Raw genomic sequence first — 19,843 nt, 5'->3', positions numbered from 1 at the left:
AAACATTGATCCAGACCTGTCAACATCGAAAATCAATCCGGTCCTGCGGACATCGATCCGACTGTGTGGGACCTTCTGCCACACTACAGCGGTTTCATTGGTATAACGAGATGCCAAAGCAAGAACCAAGTTGTTGTACCCAAAACTGGTGTTTTCTGAAGTTTCATCACAGTTCAAAGAAATGATGAACATTCCAATGAGCAATAGTGCACTTTCACACGATGAGGAAGGAAAACCCAAAGCTGTTGACAACATAATGGAGTGCATCACACAGAACATGATCAATCCTTTTCAGGTCAACTCAAATGGCATGGCTGATGTTGAAACAGGACAGGCAGCAACTGAAATCATTATTCTTCTTCTTTTGTGTGGTCGAACCATCAGCCATTCAAGATGTAAACGAGGCAGATATTAGCCATTCTCGGGTCTGCTGATCAAGCTATGCAAGAATGTTCCAACCTCATACCTACTGGTGGATGGGAAACTTCCACCAAGTGTTTTGCGGTTTGGACCTCTTCACAATCACAGCTTGCTGTGTCAGCTGGGTTCCAGGTATACATGCAAGCCTTAAAGTGTCTAATGGCTGTATGCAGTCTGTTCAAGTGACACCACTCCTTTCTTGGATGTCTGCAGCCAGCTGGAGAGGTGGAAATGGGTAGCAGATGCTGCATTCTGGCTTCAGGTTGTCTTCTTTTCCACTCAGAGGAGAGCCACTGTTGTCTGCTCTCTGAGCTGTCAGCCTCGACGCAAGACTGGCTGCCCTGCTGAAAGGTTTCCCACTCTTGAGTCATTGAGTTTGGAGTGGGTCATGCATCTTGTTGTAGATGGGATGAACTTCAGTCAAAATCTTTAAGTGCAGCATGTCTGGTTGTTGCTTCTCACCTTAGGTGGTGAGGCAGAATGCCAGAGAGTTAGGTGCTGGGTGGGTGTTGGTCTGAGGCAGCTTTTGGAGACTTTGAACAGAATTGAACTTGAATCTGCCAGTACCTATGATATTGCCACCATTTCCAGAGGTTACGCAATCTCTCACAAGCTGCAAATGTCAGAAGAGCCACTGTTGTCTGCTCTCTGAGCTCTCAGCCTCGACGCAGCCTAGACGCAAGACTATACGCAGTCGCACCCAACTGTCCCTGGACTCTGTGCACTTTTCTCCTGACAAGGTGGAGAGCATGCTGTCAAACCTCGACTCAGATTCTGCTACAGGTCCAGACGGCATCAGCCCACATGTCCTCAAAGCCTGCTCTTCTGTTCTTGCTCACCCTCTCATTTGCAAATTTCAACATATATTTACTCAAGCAGCCAACTATCTGCCATGACCTTTCCTGGGAAAGCCACATTTCAAACCTCACCTCGAAAGCCAGTCGCCGACTGGGAATCCTCCGTCGTGCAAAGTCCTTCCTTGGCACACCGGAACTCCTGACCACATCCAAAGCTTTTGTCCTCAGCCGGATGGAGTACTGCTCTCCCCTCTGGGCTGGTCCTCACGCCTCTTACCTTTTCTCAGCTTCACACTGTGTAAACCAAGGCATTTAGGATCACTGATATCTCCCATGATGAGGCTCTTTGGGTCTCCCACTCTCTCACTGCAGGCAGGTAGGGTCTCACTCTCTCGGTAGTCTCTCTCTTCTACCATTTCTTCTCCAGCCTCGCCCCCCCCTCCCCTCCCCGTCTGCGATATGTTCCCCCCATATTTCCGTAGGGTGCTCAAGGTCCACCAGCAACCCTCTTTTCATAAAACTACCAAAATGAAGAATCACTGCTCACTTTCATGCTTTCATTCCTCTTTTTCGCCACGTTTGGAACAAACTCCCATACTCTCTTCAAGCCCGCTCTTCCCTCCAGGTCTTCAAAACCGCTGTTCACCACCATCTCTTATCTTTCCCCCATCCAAGACCACGATCTTTTCTACGCCTGATAATCCACCCAAGCCCACCTCCTTCAAATTCCCTGCTTTCCTTCCTGAAAGTTCCTGTAATGTCCATATTCTATTCCCCATGTTCCCCGTCCCATCCATCTCCCTTCGACAGATCTCCTAATGTCTCTGTTCCCCACTGTTTTGTCCTTCCCACTCCCTCCCCTCTTGTCTCATGCTCCCCTTGATGTGCGTTTTTTGTTAGCTCTCATACGAGCCTCGACAAGGTATACAAAAAAAAAATATGTGTATCAGGTAATTTTACTCGTGAATGCTCTTGCCAGAAATATCAAGGGCCCTGTTGTGTGGCTTGCAAGTATGAAGGAAAGAAGGGTAATTGTGGGAAAGCACTGAATCTTGAAACATTCACTGAAACTGATGGTTCAGAAGACAGTGACATCGATTATTAAAATATATATATATATATATATATATATATATATATATATATATGTGTGTGTGTGTGTGTGTGTGTGTGTGTGTGTGTGTGTGTGTGTGTGTGTGTGTGTGTGTGTGTCTGTGTGTGTGTGTGTGTGTGTGTGTGTGTGTGTGTGTGTGTGTGCGTATATATCCTCTTCTTCTTCTTTCGGCGAGCTCCCGTTAGGGGTTTCCACAGCGGATCAACCGTCTCCATTTCGCTCTATCCTCCATATATATATATATATATATATATATATATATATATATATATAAATATATGGATGTATATATATATATGTATGTATATATATCTTTTTCTTCCTCTTTCGGCTTGCTCCCGTTAGGGGTCGCCACAGCGGACCAACCGTCTCCATTTCGCTCTATCCTCCACATCTTCCATTGACACTCCAACCACCCGCATGTCCGCCCTCACCGCATCCATGAACCTCTTCTTTGGCCTTCCTCTTCTCCTCCTGCCTGGCGGCTCCATCTTCAACATCCTTCTCCCGATATACTCCGTTTCCATCCTGTGCACATGTCCAAACCATCTCAATCTCGCCTCTCTCACTTTGTCTCCAAACCGTCCTACCTGCGCTGTCCCTCTAATACACTCATTTCTTATCCTATCCATCCTCGTCACTCCCAACGAGAATCGCAGCATCTTTAACTCTGCCACCTCCAGCTCTGCTTCCTGTCTTTTGTTAGCGCCCCCGCCTCCAAACCATACAACATAGCTGGTCTCACTACCGTCTTGTATACTTTCCCCTTCACTCTTGCAGCTACCCTTCTGTCACAAATCACTCCTGCAACTCTTCTCCACCCACTCCATCCTGCCTGCACTCTCTTTTTCACTTCTCTCCCACACTCTCCGTTACTTTGGACAGTTGATCCCAAGTATTTAAACCAATCCACCTTCCCCACCTCAACTCCTTGCAACTGCACCATACCACCACCCTCCCTCTCATTTACGCACATGCACTCCGTCTTACTCCTACTGACTAACATTCCCCTTCTCTCCAGTGCGTACCTCCACCTCTCAAGGCTCGATTCAGCCTGCTCCCTACTCTCCCTACAGATCATGATGTCATCCGCGAACATCATGGTCCATGGAGACTCCAGTCTGATCTCGTCCGTCAACCTGTCCATCACCATTGCAAACAGAAAAGGGCTCAGAGTCGATCCTTGGTGCAATCCCACTTTAACCTTAAACCGGTCCGTCATTCCTACCGCACACCTCACCGCTGTCACACTGTCCTCATACATATCCTGCACGATCCTCACATACTTCTCCAACACTCCCGACTTCCTCATACAATACCACAACTCCTCTCTTGGCACCCTATCATAAGCTTTCTCTAAATCCACAAACACACAATGTAACTCTTTCTGGCCTTCCCTATACTTCTCCATCAACATTCTCAAAGCAAACATCGCATCAGTGGTGCTCTTTCCTGGCATAAACCCATATTGCTGCTCACAGATCATCACATCTCCTCTCAACCGAGCTTCCACTATTCTTTCCCACAACTTCATGGTGTGGCTTAACAACTTTATCCCTCTGTAATTTCCACAGCTCTGCACATCACCCTTATTCTTGAAAATCGGAACCATTACACTTAATCTCCACTCCTCCGGCATCCTCTCACTATCCAAGACTTTATTAAACAATCTGGTTAACAACCCCACTGCCATCTCTCCTAAGCACTTCCATGCCTCCACTGGTATACCATCTAGGCCAACCGCCTTTCCACTTTTCATCTTCTTCATATATATATATATATATATATATATATATATATATATATATATATATATATATATATATATATATATATATGTATATGTATGTATATATATGTATATATATGTATGTATATATGTATGTATATGTATGTATATATGTATGTGTATGTATGTGTATATATATATGTGTATGTATGTGTATATATATATATATATATATATATATATATATATATATATATATATATATATATATATATATATATATATATATATATATATATATATATATATATATATATATATATGTGTATGTTATGTTACCTTCAGCGAGTAGCCTGGTGTTGGCGTCGTGGTTAGGGTAGCGGCTTGGGATCCAAAAGGTCGTGAGTTCAAGCCCCGTTGGCCACTTGAATTAATACACACCAGGAGGTTGACTCAGCCTGTCATCCTTCTGAGGTCGGCGAAGTGAGTACCAGTATACTGCGCCTGGTGTATGCCTCGGTTGGAATAGGTGGACCATATCCCTGTGTCGTAAGAGGGGACCAGGGTTGTGTCAGGAAGGGCATCCGGCATAAAACCTGTGGCAAATCATAATGCGGATCATAACGGATGATCCGCTGTGGCGACCCCTAACGGGAGCAGCCGAAAGAAGAAGAAGAAGAAGAAGAAGAAGAAGAAGATGTATATCTGACATGCACCTTGTTGAAAATTGATCGACATTCAACATTCCGGAATCATGCCTAAAATAAGGGGGTGAAGTTAAATTTTTTTAGATACTCATGGAGGATCTCTAAGTCTTGCTTACGTTGTTGTTCTTCATCTTCTTCTTGTGGACTTTTTTGTTTCACAGCCTACAGTTTTCTTCGAAACTTCCTGAAACTTGGCATATATATGTAAAAATACCCTGCGCAGACAGTAACCATCTCCGATTTTGAAAATTCCTCCAAGAAAAAAGTTATGATGTCAAAATATCTTCGCTAATGAAAATTGCCTAAAAAATTATCTTCGAAACTAGGCAAGCTTTTTGAATTCTGTTTGCAGGAATCAAACAGTGCATTAGCAGAGATGAATTACCGCACATTTGGTACATCACTATGAAGTCATATCAATTTTTATGACGTCATTCCTATTTTTTGACATTTTTTGTTTCACAACCCAGAGTTTTCATCGGATCATCATGATACTTGCCATGTATATGCAGAGAGACCACGCGCAGGCAGTAACCATTTCCGATTTTGGAAATTCTTCTTCGGAAAAAAGTTGACGTCATAATATCACCGCTAATGGAAATCTCCTATACCATTATCTCCGAAACTAGGCAAGCTGTTTGAATTTTGTTTCCGGGAATCAAGCCGGGCATTAGCACAGATAATTTATCGCAAACCTGATACATCACATTGACGTCATATTCGTTTTTATGACATCATCATTAAGAGGATGAGGATCTTAGATCATTTGAGCTTGTTTTAAAACAATTGTGTGAATATTCGATGTCATTGGAAACCTGCATATATCGTGTGACAGAGGGTTGAATGGGGATGATTTGGATGTGTGGAACAATGATATCAAGTGAGTATTGATGCAAATAAGGTTATTTTTTTATGACGCTAATGGCTAAAAGCAAAGATCTTTTCTTGAAATTCTTTCATTGTTGTGTCTCTCATTCGAACAAAATATCATATATCTACCTTTTGTTTCTTTTATGCAATGTGCCTCATCATGCTAGTAATTTTGAGACCAAATTTTGATTGGTAGCATTATTTTTGTTGAATGTGTGGAGAAATTGCATATATCGCTAAATCGGCTATGAGCAACCCCACTGTATAAATGTAACCACAACGTCAACAATGAGGTGCACTGATCTCAGAAGGATACCCTCTGGAATATTGTTCAGGAAGGTATGAAGTTTGAAAACACATGAGAAAACCGAATATACCATGAGGTGTCCAAAACTTCCAAAACATGGGGATGGGCTCCCCGAGTATTATGGAAGCTCATGTTCATCAAATGTGGATCACTACTGTATTAGGAGGATTTCCTTATGTCTATATCACTGAACTCTTAATGATTGTCCTCAGTGATTTGTCTCTCACAGTTGCAGCAGTGAATCTTACTTTGCCATCTGATGTGATGACCATTTTCACGGATCAACGTTATAGCTGCATTGATTTGGAGTATGAAAATTATGGTTTTCTTACCATTGATGGCATCGCTGCCGACAAGACCCCACGCAAAATGATTTATTTGGTTGGTAAGTATGTTGCTCTATATTTATAGAAACACTTTGATTCTCTTGCAATGAAACCAACAAAGAATGAATCATGTATTTAATATTTAAGTCAGCACGTGATTTAGCATGTGGATGTTAACTTATAAATTCAATCGATGTTTCAATCCAAATATCAATAAAAATACACATAAGGGATTTTACACACAATTGCTGAATTTATAGTTTGTGAAAAGTCAGTTTTAAAAAATGTTAATTTTGCCAGCTTTGTGTGACTGGAGCCTCGGCAAAAATCCATAAAGTCACGAGGAAGGAGTGCCTCTTCATCCATTGGGACTACTCTGTGCAGAGTGTTGGTGCTGCCGAAAGCAGTCTCCCTGGCTGTTGGGCATAGACCTGGATGGGTCGCCACTCTGACACAGGATAACAGCAAGATGGCACTCATTTTGACGACCTCGGATGGATGACGGGCGGAGTTAACCCCACCTGGTATTAATTCAACAACTGAGCGGGATTTGAACTCGACCCTCGGATCCCAAGTCCACCACCAAAGAAGAGTGCTCAGAGGAAATGTATTTTTTTTTATTTCAGAGATTAGGGTTAATGTCCCTTTTCCAGACTTGCATAAAAAAATTCAAGCAGTTGTGTAAAGGTGCTAAATAATTTATCTCGAATTAGATATACCAGTGAAATTGCATTTAACCAATGATAGTCGGGTCAAAATACCACCTGACCCAGAACAAATTGCAACAAAAGGTTTTTCATTGGTTTTCATTCCTACTGGATATACTGATCAAGTGGAAAAAAAAGTCTACCAAAATCTGACATCCGGAAATGGGTTAAAAGTCATTTTCAAGATGGCTGCCACCAGGCTTTGAAATAAATGAAACAGCTATAACTTCTTCAATAATTGTGATAAAAACATAATTGTTGGTTCTGGTCCATGGTTTTAATGGATCAGCAATCCACTGGTGTCAATAAAATTTAGATCTGATCAGTATTTAACATGAAATCCAAGATGGCGGCAAAATTCAGGAGTGCAAAAATCAATAAATTTTCCATCTGAACCAAAATCACTGAACACCTGGTGCCACTTAAACATTTATTTGTGAACATTACATAATGGCAGTTTAGGTTACAATTTCATTCCTCATCACTGTCCTCTAGTTCCTCAGAGGCTTGATTTAGTGGATTTTCACAAAACGTCACTTGGCATGATCCACATGTAGACGTACACGGAAGCCCATTCTTTCTGCAGCTGCAATGGGGTGTGTCACAAGCTGTGGTGCAGTTGCAGTGTATCATCTTCAGAAGAGTGTCTGGTGCAGCATTCATGGCAGCCATGATAGGTACAAATCGATTGTCTTCAAGTCCCCAGCCCCAGTCCAGAGGATCGAGGTCACCCTCCATCCCCATCCAAAGCATGATCTGGTAGTACACTCGGAGACAATGAAACTTGGTGGCAGATTCCGTTGGGGGAAGACGTTCAGGTGTAACGAAAGACTTAGCAGCAGTGACCTTCTTTGTGAATATCTTGTAACGCATGTCTGCCCGAGAACTTGTGCTCTCCCACCAAATATAACAGCCATCGCTTGGCTGCCAAGTTTCTTTATTTCAGCGTGGCTGACGCCTCTCGAAGTGAATGTATCTGCACACAACTGGAGGCCTTGATCATCTTCCACGAGCTTCTGAAAGACTGATTTTTTTCCCCAATGCCATACACACGAGATGTTGAATTACATCCTGTGAAGGCGTGCAGGAATAATAGTTGAGTTTACAACTTATTCCCAAGAAGATGCTTCATCCGATTGATGTCATATACTTTCAGATTGCTTCTTGACTGGTTGTCTGATCTGAAATATAGCGGTTTTCCATCTGGTATACAGTAATGGAGCAAAAACATCAACAAATCTGTGTCCTCTCCAATTAGTGTGGTGGAATGCAGAATTGTGCTGTTTACGGCTGCCTTGGCAATGTCCACATCAGCGTCCCCTTCTGCCTGAGTAACTGTGCAGCCCACTTTCTTCAGCTGATCACCTATTAAGGTGATCAGCTGTTGCTTGTTACTGCCGACACATAGGAATTAATCTCTTTTTCCATCAAATTAAGTTTCTCCAGTGAAGTTCACAGTCGGAGAGCTGTTGGCTTGTCCCCGTCTCTGCTGAGTGTTATCCTTTATCGAAGGGCCTGCACCATAGCCATCAAAGACAACAGTTGCTGTCCCATAGTGTTTTGTTGTGAAGTCCGCATATGCTCTGGCTATTTTGCCATATATATCTCCCTTCTTCCACTTGAGCTTGTGCAGCAAGGATCCACCATCAAGAACATACCTTTCAGTCTTAAGGTGTGCTGAAGGTGTGGTGTCAGGTACTCCTTCACATGCCAGTGCCTTGGTACAGTGGTCATTGACGTCTTGAGCGAGTTGAGGTTTTTCAGCTTTCCTCAAGATCTTGTTGTCCTCAAAGAGGGATGGAGGGTATGGACTGAGCTCAAAACTCATCATGTCCTCAAGTGACAAATCACCTGTCTTGGATACCACCAGGAATCGCTGGAATAGCACACTGGAGTCGATGGTTCTGTGAGGAGCAACCTGAAGAGCATTAGAATTTCCCAGGGTCTTTGCTTTCTCTGTCCTCTTGATGGAGAAGGAAAACACAGTTTGTCCAATCACTCTCTCGATGATTTTGTTCCCAACAGCTTCATATCCATGCACGTTGATGTCTTCGCTTGCCACGATACCATTTATGATATTTCTCAATGTAGGATCAGAGGAGAAAGGTGAAAATGCATTCAGCTTTGTGCTTATCTTCGAGAGGTCGAATGCATGTCTTTCAATTCTGGCACCAGTTGCTTCTTCATGCTGTTCGCTTGTTGTGTATGTGAGATCATTGAAGTCCTGCATGGTGACATTGACCTCAGATGTTATGGGGGCTGACATTGTCCACAATGCTAGGTGTTCCTCTGTCATCTTACTGCCATGAGTCAAGCCACCGGTGCTCTTTAGTGATCTCATGAGTGTTTGTTCGATGACTAGATCAGAGCTGAGGCCTGCCCAAAACTGGTTTGTTCGCCAGATCATATGGAAGCCATTTTGAAACTTCTCATACACATCTGGGTGTTTGCTCTCCAGTTCACTCATTTCTTGTATGTAGAGATAAGCTTACTTCTGGTAGTTGTAGTGTCCAGCTGCTGCAAATATTGGCAAGGCATCAGCAACAGCTTGCAAGTGATCCTTCCAAGACCCAGTGCGATCTGCCTTGATCATTGCCCGAGCAGTATGGAGCATTTTCTGATAACCCAGCCACAGCTTACTCGTTTTGGATTGCGCAGCAAGTTCAGATTTCTTTTTTTCAAGTTCATCAGTGATCTTCACAATTGCAGCTGATTTTTCAAGACTTTCAAGAGAGATGTCACCCGTAAGCAAGGACGAATACATTTTCTCAATCTCTTCTACTTGGAGCATGAACTCAGGATTTTCCTCCACTACAGATGCCACAATAATTCGATGTAGACACTTGCTCACCAGTAGATGGCCTTGGAATGCCCTCTGAACAGATTTTCCGGACATCATATGAACTACAACATTTTCACCGTACACCAGTTCCAGGATGATTTTGAGTCCTGTTCCCACCATCAACGTGCCTATTGTTCCAAGCAGATTCATGAACGTTTGGAATGTACCCAGCCTAAGCACGATCCCCTTCAAATGGCTATTCTCTGGTGCAGCACTGATTATCTCAGCAGCTTTCCAGTACAGCGGTTGATCAAACGTGATAACAGGAGGGACATGGTGTCTGATGGCCATGTTGGACAGGAAGTTCAAAGTGGACAGAATGCAAGCCTTGTCACCTGGATACATATCAATCATTGGCAAATACAGAATGGAGGATGCACCAGGATGTGTCTGTCCTCAGTGAAGGATGTGCATCATCCCCTGCCAGCCTGGTACAGTCTGCTTGAAATGGAAGGATAGCTCCTAGAAGATCTCAACTCTCATGTCACAGCCTCGGAGATCTGGGATGTCTTGGAATTTGATGTTGCGAAGAACATTGGTTGCAAAGCCATATTCTTTGATATCAATTTTTGACATCTGCACAATGTTCAATTCTGAAATCTTCTGCCTTGTCACAAGATGACTTGATTTTCTACCAGGAGTCAATGCAGCTATCATGCCCATTCCATGAAAGGTACCTTTGACATCAAGGGTGATTTGTTGTGATCTACATTGTCACCGGCAAACAACACTGATAGGTCAAATATGCCTGTTTCTTCAATTAGCAAATCGGGTGTGACACAGCTTGCCGCATTCTTTTCAAACCGCAGTACTTCACCATATGACGAGCCATACCCCATATTACACAGGGTTTCCACAAGGAATTTTGACCGATATATGTGATGGATCTGCACAGTGAGACCAATCTGGAGTGGTGCAATGATAGCGCGAGGTCTCACTGCTTGTACAATGGCTTGTCCAATACTAGCCACTTTACGTTGCGTGTTTTTTTTTCCAACGAACAGACTATTCAACATATTTCGAAGTGTATCTGGAAGGAATGCCAGTGCAGAGTCAAGTTCAAGTTCTTCTGATTTGGGGTAGTGATCAGTAATAGATGGTACACCGTTCTTGATATCACTCTTGATCAGCCTTGCTCCGTCTCAATTATGGCCTTCTTTTCTCCCTGAATGTAACTATGCCATTTACACCCTCTCCTCCTGCAACATAAATGGAGTCCCCATATCTTTCCTTCATTTTCTTCTTCAGATAGTAGTTGGTGTATGGAAGAGAATTTTCATCCATAAGAAACTCTTCATTTTGCCACGAAGGTACAAAGCAGTCATCTGTTCCTCATCATTCATCTCAAGATACGGATGCATTCTGGAGAATGCCTGCTCTTGATCACTATCTATCAGACATCCAGATTTCCTACTTGTTGAATCTGGTCCACTCTGGAAGTGCACTAGTACATCACGCCCAGTGCGGAAATGGACACTGCCTTGATGATGATATATGCAGTCAGCTGCATGAAGATCTCCACCATAGTACTCAATCCGCCCTTTCACTGTGAATGACCAATCATCGGACCGATTCTCATAGCACTCCAGAATGGTTTTGGCAAAGTCGTCAGTCTTGAAATGACTGTAGTTAAAACTTCCAAGGTCCACTGTGGTCCCACAGAACAAGCAGTCAGATTTGCTGTTGAAAGGCCCGATCAACACGTGTGAACTTCGCTTCCTGGATGGTTTGGATGGTCCTTGTTTCTTCTTTTGATTCACGATGTCATGTTGATTTATATACCGTTTACGACAGTCCGTGTGTACCTTGCATCCAGCCGCCACATAAACATCGTCACCTCTCTGAACACTGGCTGCATTGATGCCATCATCGCCCTTCTGACGAATTTGCACAACGTCACTTCCATCCTCAAGCCTCTCCTTGCAAATTGAACACCGATCTTCGTGCATCTCAGGAGCACTCATTCTTCAAACCTGAAACACAGAAAACAAAACATTCAGGGAAAGAGCATTCGAAGAAAGGAATAGGCTACTCAATCAGAGCCAGGGACATTCCCCTGACATGTAATACATCACATATAATTACTGGTAAGAGAAGACTGAAAACCCTTTTGTGAGAATTTGATAAATGTTGAGTGATTGCCGAACAGAGGTTTGATTATAAAGAGAAAATTTATTGATTTTACGCCCTTCATTTTTTTGCCGCCATCTTGGATTTCACGTTAAATACTGATCAGATCTAAATTTTATTGACACCAGTGGATTCCTGTTCCATTAAAACCATGGACCAGAACCAACAATTATGTTTTTATCACAATTATTGAAGAAGTTATAGCTGTTTTAGTTATTTCAAAGCCTGGTGGCAGCCATCTTGAAAATGACGGTTTTATCCCATTTCCGGATGTCAGATTTTGGAAGACTTTTTTTCTCTTGATCAGCATATACAGTAGGAATGAAAACCACTGAGAAACCTTTTGTTGCAATTTATTGTGGGTTTGGTGGTTGTTTGTTATAAATTGACCCGACTATGAGACCAAACAACGCTCAGCAATCCATAATAAAATGGGTGTGTGGTTACAAAATAATGTTCCTGTCAGTGATGACCAACTTTTCATCTCACCAAATCTGAATTATATAAAGACTGCAGAGTTGTCCAGACAACATGTAAAATATTTCAAACGAATCAAAATTTTGTGATTGGGTGGTAATGTTTCCATCCACTCAAACTCTGATCGCAACGTGAAACATGGATGTGTTCTGAACACCCCCTTTCCAATGTGATCACCCTCAATCCAGACACTCATTCAAGGACCAAGTGCTTCATTTTGGGGGAGGGAGAGTGTGGACGATGCTAAAATAGCTTCTCCTATCACCTGCTTGTCTGGAATATCAAAGGACCAAAGACAAACCATTCAGAATATACTTCATTCAAACTTGGTAATACCGAAATATCTTTGTCAAGTTGGAAGTGATTTCAGCAATTGGTCTTGTATTTGTGAGGAACCAATAACCAAAGGTCATGGGACATTATATTGTGTCACTACATTCAGCTGCAATGGGAAACATACACTGGCAAATAAAAGCAAAGAGAATGAGGAAGTCAGGAGGTAGAGGATTAAATGAAAGAGATGAGTGGAAGCTGAAAAATAGAGCATCTATTTTGTGATCGAGTCAGGTTCACGATGAAATTTTGTTCAAATTATCTGGACATTGGCAAACCAGTACATGTTTGAGAAGATTATGGCATCAGGAATATGAAAATTAATGTTTACATTCGCACAGATCCCTGCATAGCCGCCATTTTGTATTTTCAAATGGCCACCATAAAATAATAATTTCCGAATATCTCGGCTTGCAATTAACATAGAAACTTCATTCTAAATGCTAACCATATCTTAGCAGGCCCAAAGAATCCAAAGCTGATGTCCAATTAGTGATAATGAACACCAAAAACCAAGAAATGAAGAAGTTTGTGAAATTATGTCTGTATTTTCATGAAAAAAAAATGCAAATTCAAATTGTTGGTAGTGACACCAGCAAATGCATCGACGTATTTCCTATCTCAGTTTGACACATCATTTCACATCATCACCACTCTCTGTGTCATATTCAATATTACAGTCTGCATCGTTTTCGCATTCTGTACCACACAATCATAGTTCTTCTGGCGGCAGTTGCAACATTGTTTATAAGTCCTGAAGCTACAATAATTTTGCAGTATTTTTACAGTAGTTTTGCAATATTTAATTTTATACTGTAGAAATTTATGTTAACACAACATGTACACAATTATCTTGGTCTTAGTTAATATAGTGATGGCTCTCTTTATTTTCAGTGCCCGAGTCATGTTGAGTAAAGACGCGAAAACCAGTAAGTTTAGCTCGTTTAAGTCTTCCATGGACACTCTACACTGGAAGCAGTGCATTCTTTGTTCGGAGTCCACTGCCAGCAAAGGAACACTTGTTCAACATCGCAGAACACAATCATACCAGAAATCTACTTGATGTTGTGGAAGAAAGATCCAGCTTACAGGAAGAAAAATATGTTGACATCCAAAGACACCTCAAAGACTTTAACAAAGAAATATTGATTGAAAGGAAATATTGATTATTCTGATGCCACAAATCAAATATCCAAACAGCGAACGAGAGATTGCTTGCAGCAAGCCATGTCTACAGAAACCGATGATGTGAAAAAACGTGGGCATAAACAAACAAGCACTGAAATCCAGCCATTAGCAACATCAGGCAACTCAGCACCTTTCACTAGATCTGTGACAGAACCATTGACAATGGATCACTGCTTCTTATGTCAAGAATATGATGTCCAGCGTCTCTTCACTGTACCAACTGAAAACGTGGGGAAGGTACTTAGATGAGCTGTGGAAATTTCCCAAGATACAGTTTTGATGACGAGACCAAGCAATGCCTTCTCACCAAGTGATGCCCAGCAATAGATGTAAGATACCACAAACCATGCTGGACATGACATTTGTTCCATGTCTTGAGGGATGATTCCAGAAACCGGACCAAGTCTACAAAGACAGACCTACCAAAGCAAGTACCATGCTTAATTGAGCTGATCAATCTCATTAAATATCACCAAATCATTAAATATCAAACCCAAAATGAGGCTCATCCACCCATGGATGCCATTGCAAACAACCTACATATCTATGCTTGGTGCTCGTGATGAGGTACAGAAACACACTCTGACACTAACACGACAGTGGCTATAGGACAAAATTCTTGCAGAGTTACCAAGTGTGATGTTGGTGAGGCAGAATAAGAGGAGAAAACCATCTATTCTTTACTGTCCTGAATCCTGTGAAGAAGATATGGTCTACACTTCCTTGATGCAAGATGACACAAGTGAAATTGACAACACAATGATGAAATACAAGACAGCTAAGCTAATATTTAACAGCATTGCCAATTTCATTGAGGTGAAGGAAACACAATAACAGAATACAGCACAAGAGAGGATGTCATGACCAAGCTGGAGAGCCATATATGCTGGATTTTGGTGGGATCTGAGGAGGACCTGCAAACAGTGATGAGAAGCAGGACAGTTGACATGTCAGCATTGACCATAAGTCATAATATCATGTATGCTTTCAAGACCAGGAGATAATTGCACCAAATGCCCAAGAAAGCCACTGACACATTTTGGACACCACACACACACGAGAAAACCCACAGATTGTAGGGTTGGCACTCACTGTACATCATGACACCAGGAACAATGGCATTAACCCTCACACTAACCCTCCATATACAGAACTACTGTGTATCACGCAGCCATGCCTTGCTCTTAGCAAGAGCAATTGCCAACGCTGTTGTGGAAAACACAAAACAATTTGATGGATTGTGTGTACCACCTTTCCTCAAGAAAGGTACATTTGTCTTCTTCGCTGTTGATAATACACATTTTTCAGAGGACACTGGATGGCAATTGCACCACACGTGGCACAATCCCCGCATTGTATCAGAAGGTAGATGTGCCTGGAGAAGCAATCATACCCACTTTGGAAATTAGTGAGGCAAAAAAAACCAGTCGGTTGTCCCTTATCACGTACCCCTTGAACCTTGCAGCAAACCAAAACCTGGCCCAGTCAAGAGAGCAAAGGAATTCAAGGCATGTTCCGCTGGTGTTCCTGAATCCTATAAACTTACCAATCTTGGTTGGATGATTGTATCTGCTTTGTCTCGATCAACCGACAGTGAATCACAATGCAGTGTCCCAGGTTGGGCAGGCTACAAATCACTTGTGTCATCAAGTCAGTCACTGACTCAAGTTGGTGCCTTACCTCTACTTACAGAGGTCGAACATGAGTGGTTTACCATGGTGACTGTGATGTTGGAAGCATTTCAGTTGAAGAGCTTGGCAGTTTGTGAAAACCAACCAACTGTCATAACCTTTGACATAGCCCTATAAGAGAAGGCAGTACAGTTGCTATATGCCAGACCTAACTTGAAAAGAGAAGTTCCGAGACTTGGGGAGCTGCATGCTGTGATGGCTACACTGAGGGCACTCGGAGCCTCAATAGAAAATTCTGGCATAGATGCTGCATGAATTGAGGCAGATGTGTATGGGCCTGCTGCAATGAGACAGATCCTCAAGTGCAGCCACGAGAAGAAAGCACTCCCTGCACACGTCCACACTTACATGGCCCTGTTTACACTTGCTCTGGAACAGTTCTTCACAGAGATGCCACAACTAAAATAAATCTGCTTGAAACCAGAAAATTAATTAGAGGAAGTCTGCAGAAACAGCTTCTGGGACAAGTGATGGAGAAGAATGCATCAGAATTGCTCACACTCACTTGCTTCAAGTCTTGACCCATGAAGATGTCATTCAACAGCTGAAGAAGTGGGAAGCTCAGAAATCATCTAAGATACAAACTTTTTATTTTCTTGGTTTTTGGTGTTCACAATCACTAATTTGACATAAGCTTTGGATTATTTGGGCATGGAAACATAGTATTAGCATTGAGAATTTAGTTTCTATGTCAATTACAAGCTGATATGTTCAGAAATTCTTATTTTTTGTCAGCCATTTTGAAAATCCGAAATGGCGGCTCTGCAGGCATCTGCATAAACGTAAACATTGATTTTCATATTCCTGATGCCATAAGCTTCTCTGAAATGCACTGGTTTGCTAATCTCCATCAAATTTGAACGAAAGTGTTTTATTGACATCGTGAACCATGCTCATCCTTCAATTCATTGCTGTTTTTCAATTGCAGCCTCCAGCTTTGATCGCCGAAAGTAAAGGACTTAACAAATCGGCACAAAGATGGAGAATGGCTTAATGGGACGGTTTTTCTATTGCATTGATACCTTCTGACCAGTCATTTATTTTTAATACGAAGATACTTGACTGTTCAGTAAAATTAAACCAAATCCTTGAGTTACTGATTGTATGGAATAGTTTTTGGTGAATCTGGAAGTAAAGTGATTTGAGACAGTTCAATGTGCATTAGAATGACAAGTCTGTAAGATCTGAAACCTTGTTTCATATTCCTTGCCTTCTTTTCAAAAACATTATTGGTCGAATTGACAGCAAAAGACTACACAAATGTAAAATAGTGTCCACATGTTTTTATTTTACGATGTTTGAAGATGGCATAAAATGCCCAAAGTAAATAAAGAGCAAGCAATGATGAAAATTGATTCTCATCCACAAACTCTCTTTCCAGAATAATTCCAGAAAATTGCGAATTGTTTGCAAGACGTTAGTTTGCATGCAAACATGAGCAGTGTTTGGCCACTCAGCACATGCACAAATGGCCTAAAATAGTGATGATTTCTTAAATGTGAAACTATTCATGTGTGGATTAGGAAAGGGATTTTGTCATTGGAGGAAAAACACTCAAACACTTAGCTGTGCAAGAAAGTCAAAAGAAAGGCAAGTATCATTTTTGGATGGATCAAGAAGTGTAAATTGAATAGGCCCCAGTATTACAGAAAAGTATTGTATAAAAGTCCAATTTTGATGGAAAACTTATTACAATTATTGGAACCTCATTTGAGAAAGTGCAATTTAGAGGGTTGTGCACAGGAGGTTAGGACAAAGGGGTTGGTTCTTAAGCCGCCAAGGATTTTTAAAAGACAAGCTATTTTATCCAGATAAAATAATATCATACATTTACATTAATACCTTGAAAGTATTTCAGGTTATAAAAAAGAATTGATCATAAATACGAAAGTAGATTTTTGATTTGATGGCGGACAACGATTTCACAAAGCCTACGGAAGAGAATGAAGCAATAGAGAGCGTCAACACAAGTCAAGCAGGGATTTGTTTCTGTCAGAAATTATATTTTCCAGCATCCTTTCAGGAAGATGTTGAACGGAGAACAACAAAGGAGTTTAGAGATAATTAGATAAGGATTCAGAGACTGGGAAATTGGAAAAATTTAGATTGCAAGAAGGTACTGTATTGGCAGGAAAAACATGTGTAGCATGGTGTGGGTTCTTGTGTTTTTTTTTTTCTCTTTTCTTACTGACATGACTTGCCCTTCATAGTTTGGTATTGTCTTGTCTCTCACGAACCATTCCCTTACCCCAATCCACATGGCTTGAAGAACAAAAAAAAAAGGTTTTGTCTGCATCTCCATTTGTACATTATCATCTGCCTCACATAGTTGTCACAGTTATGGGTTCTGAAGTCCGTTTGTTGTGGAGTGGGTTGGATTGACAGAATTATCTTTTACTATGTCTTACATCCTGCATTGTCAACTGTATCCATGTGGTGCACTGATAAATGGCTTTGTGAATCTCTTCTTCTTCTACTTCCTCTTCTTTTTCTTCTTCTTCGTTTCCATGCAGCACAAGGCTGTGAGATAGCATCATTGGCTGAGGGCGTGGCATGGGAATGGCAACCCTCTGTGATTTAGAGCAGGAATTTCGAATTTGGCCATGGTGCAAGTGATAGCTTTCCTACTCTCCGTGAAGGGCACTCTGGGATCTTTAACATCCTCCAATGAATACTGGCAGATGGGAAAACTGTTTAACTGCCATCCAAGGGATGGCACACACATTGATGACTCACCCTTCCTGTAAAACACTAGAATGACAGCTTATAGCTGGGTCAGGATTCAAACCCAGGCTGGAAGACTTGGAGGCAAGTCTGCATTTCTATAGACCACCCTGTCAACCCACTCTGCAATCACTGAGAACAGAGTAGTTGGGGGTGGAAGAGGAGAGGAGAGAAGAGGGGAGGAGACAGAGTAATTTAGGTAGATTTAATGAGTGAATAAAACATTTCAGGTTGGGATGAGTGGGTGACAATAAATTGTGTACCACTAGCTTGAAGCATTGGAGAGAAGAAAAACAGTTCCACAAAAAGGAGAAAAGAGAGACAAAAGCATGGAAGTGGGCAGTAAGCTATGATTCTTGGAATTTCACAAGGAGAGTGTTTTTGGAATAACACTTAAATCATGGAGGAGCTGGAGAGGGTTGGTGGTTTAAGAGCAGAAAGGGAGCTAGTATAGACCGCAGGAGAGGCAGTTAAAAACAAGAAGGCGAACAACCTGTCTAAGATGTGAGAGAAACAGGACCTGTGTTTACCTCATTATATATGCCTGGTGTTGGCTTAATGGCTTGAGTGGTGAGCTTGCGATATGATGGTCCTGAGTTCAAATCCCACTCAGATGTTGAATTAATACCAGGTGGGGTTGACTCTGCCTGTCATCCTTCTGAGATCGGCAAAATGATTGCCAGCTTGCTGTTATACTGTGTCGGAGTGACAACCCGTCCAGGATTGTGTCCAATAGCCAAGGAGACTGCTGAGGCAGCACCCTCGTTCTGCACAGAGTATGGGCTCATTAGAATGGATGGATGTTTACCTCATGATGGGAATTCTAATGATGTTGAGAGCTGAACTTTCCTTGGAATCCCAGAGACAGAGATGTATTGCTGGGATGTAAGCTCATCAGGGAGAGATGTCCAAAAGGATCAAGCAAACCCAGCAATTCGTTTCCATTGTCACCCATTTAAAGAGGTTCAGTCTCTTAAACTTTTAAGCTTCACAATCAGCAATAACCTCTCCTGGGTCAACTCCATCACAAATCAGGCCTCCAAAGCCAAGCACACACTCGGCATCATCTGTCATTCCAAGTCATTTAAAAATCAAAACTAGAGACAACCTTCCAGGCTTTTGTCTGCAAATCAGTGGAGTAAAGTTTTCCACGACGGTTTGGGGCCCCAACATCACTGCTGGAATGGCGCAGAATCTAAAGCTCTCAACATAATTGGCATCTCATTCATTGGGGCCGAAGCACAAGGTCTGTTGCTCTCATGACAGACAGGTCAGTTTATAATTTTTTTTGCAGTATCTAATGCCAATGAAAAAATTGGTACATCAATTACATGAGCACGAGTGTTCATTTATATGAATTACAAGATCGTTAGGGGACATAAAATGAAAAAATGTTGACACGTTGTTAACAAGGAAGGAACGCACTCAGAGGGAAAACCTAAGAGGTATCCCCAAAAAACTACTAAACTTAATGGAAATTG

The 19,843-nt window shown here is 41.9% G+C and overlaps 1 protein-coding gene and 1 pseudogene across 1 annotated transcript in view; both read left to right on the top strand.

The window, feature by feature from the left end:
• The window catches only part of LOC147035287 (uncharacterized), a 108,610-nt gene that overhangs the window by 83,896 nt on the left and 4,871 nt on the right, over positions 1-19,843 (top strand). The window contains exon 10 of the mRNA XM_085896466.1: positions 6,174-6,329. Within this exon, the coding sequence (XP_085752592.1) occupies positions 6,174-6,329 (156 nt within the window). The remainder of the gene's footprint in view (positions 1-6,173; positions 6,330-19,843) is intronic.
• On the top strand, positions 6,343-18,104 carry LOC147035288 (uncharacterized; annotated as a pseudogene).

Source organism: Eptatretus burgeri, chromosome 1 (assembly GCF_056783735.1).
Source record: "Eptatretus burgeri isolate ZD-2024b chromosome 1, Ebu_testis_v1, whole genome shotgun sequence".
NCBI lineage: Eukaryota > Metazoa > Chordata > Myxini > Myxiniformes > Myxinidae > Eptatretus > Eptatretus burgeri.
This window is presented reverse-complemented; position numbering and strand designations above follow the sequence as displayed.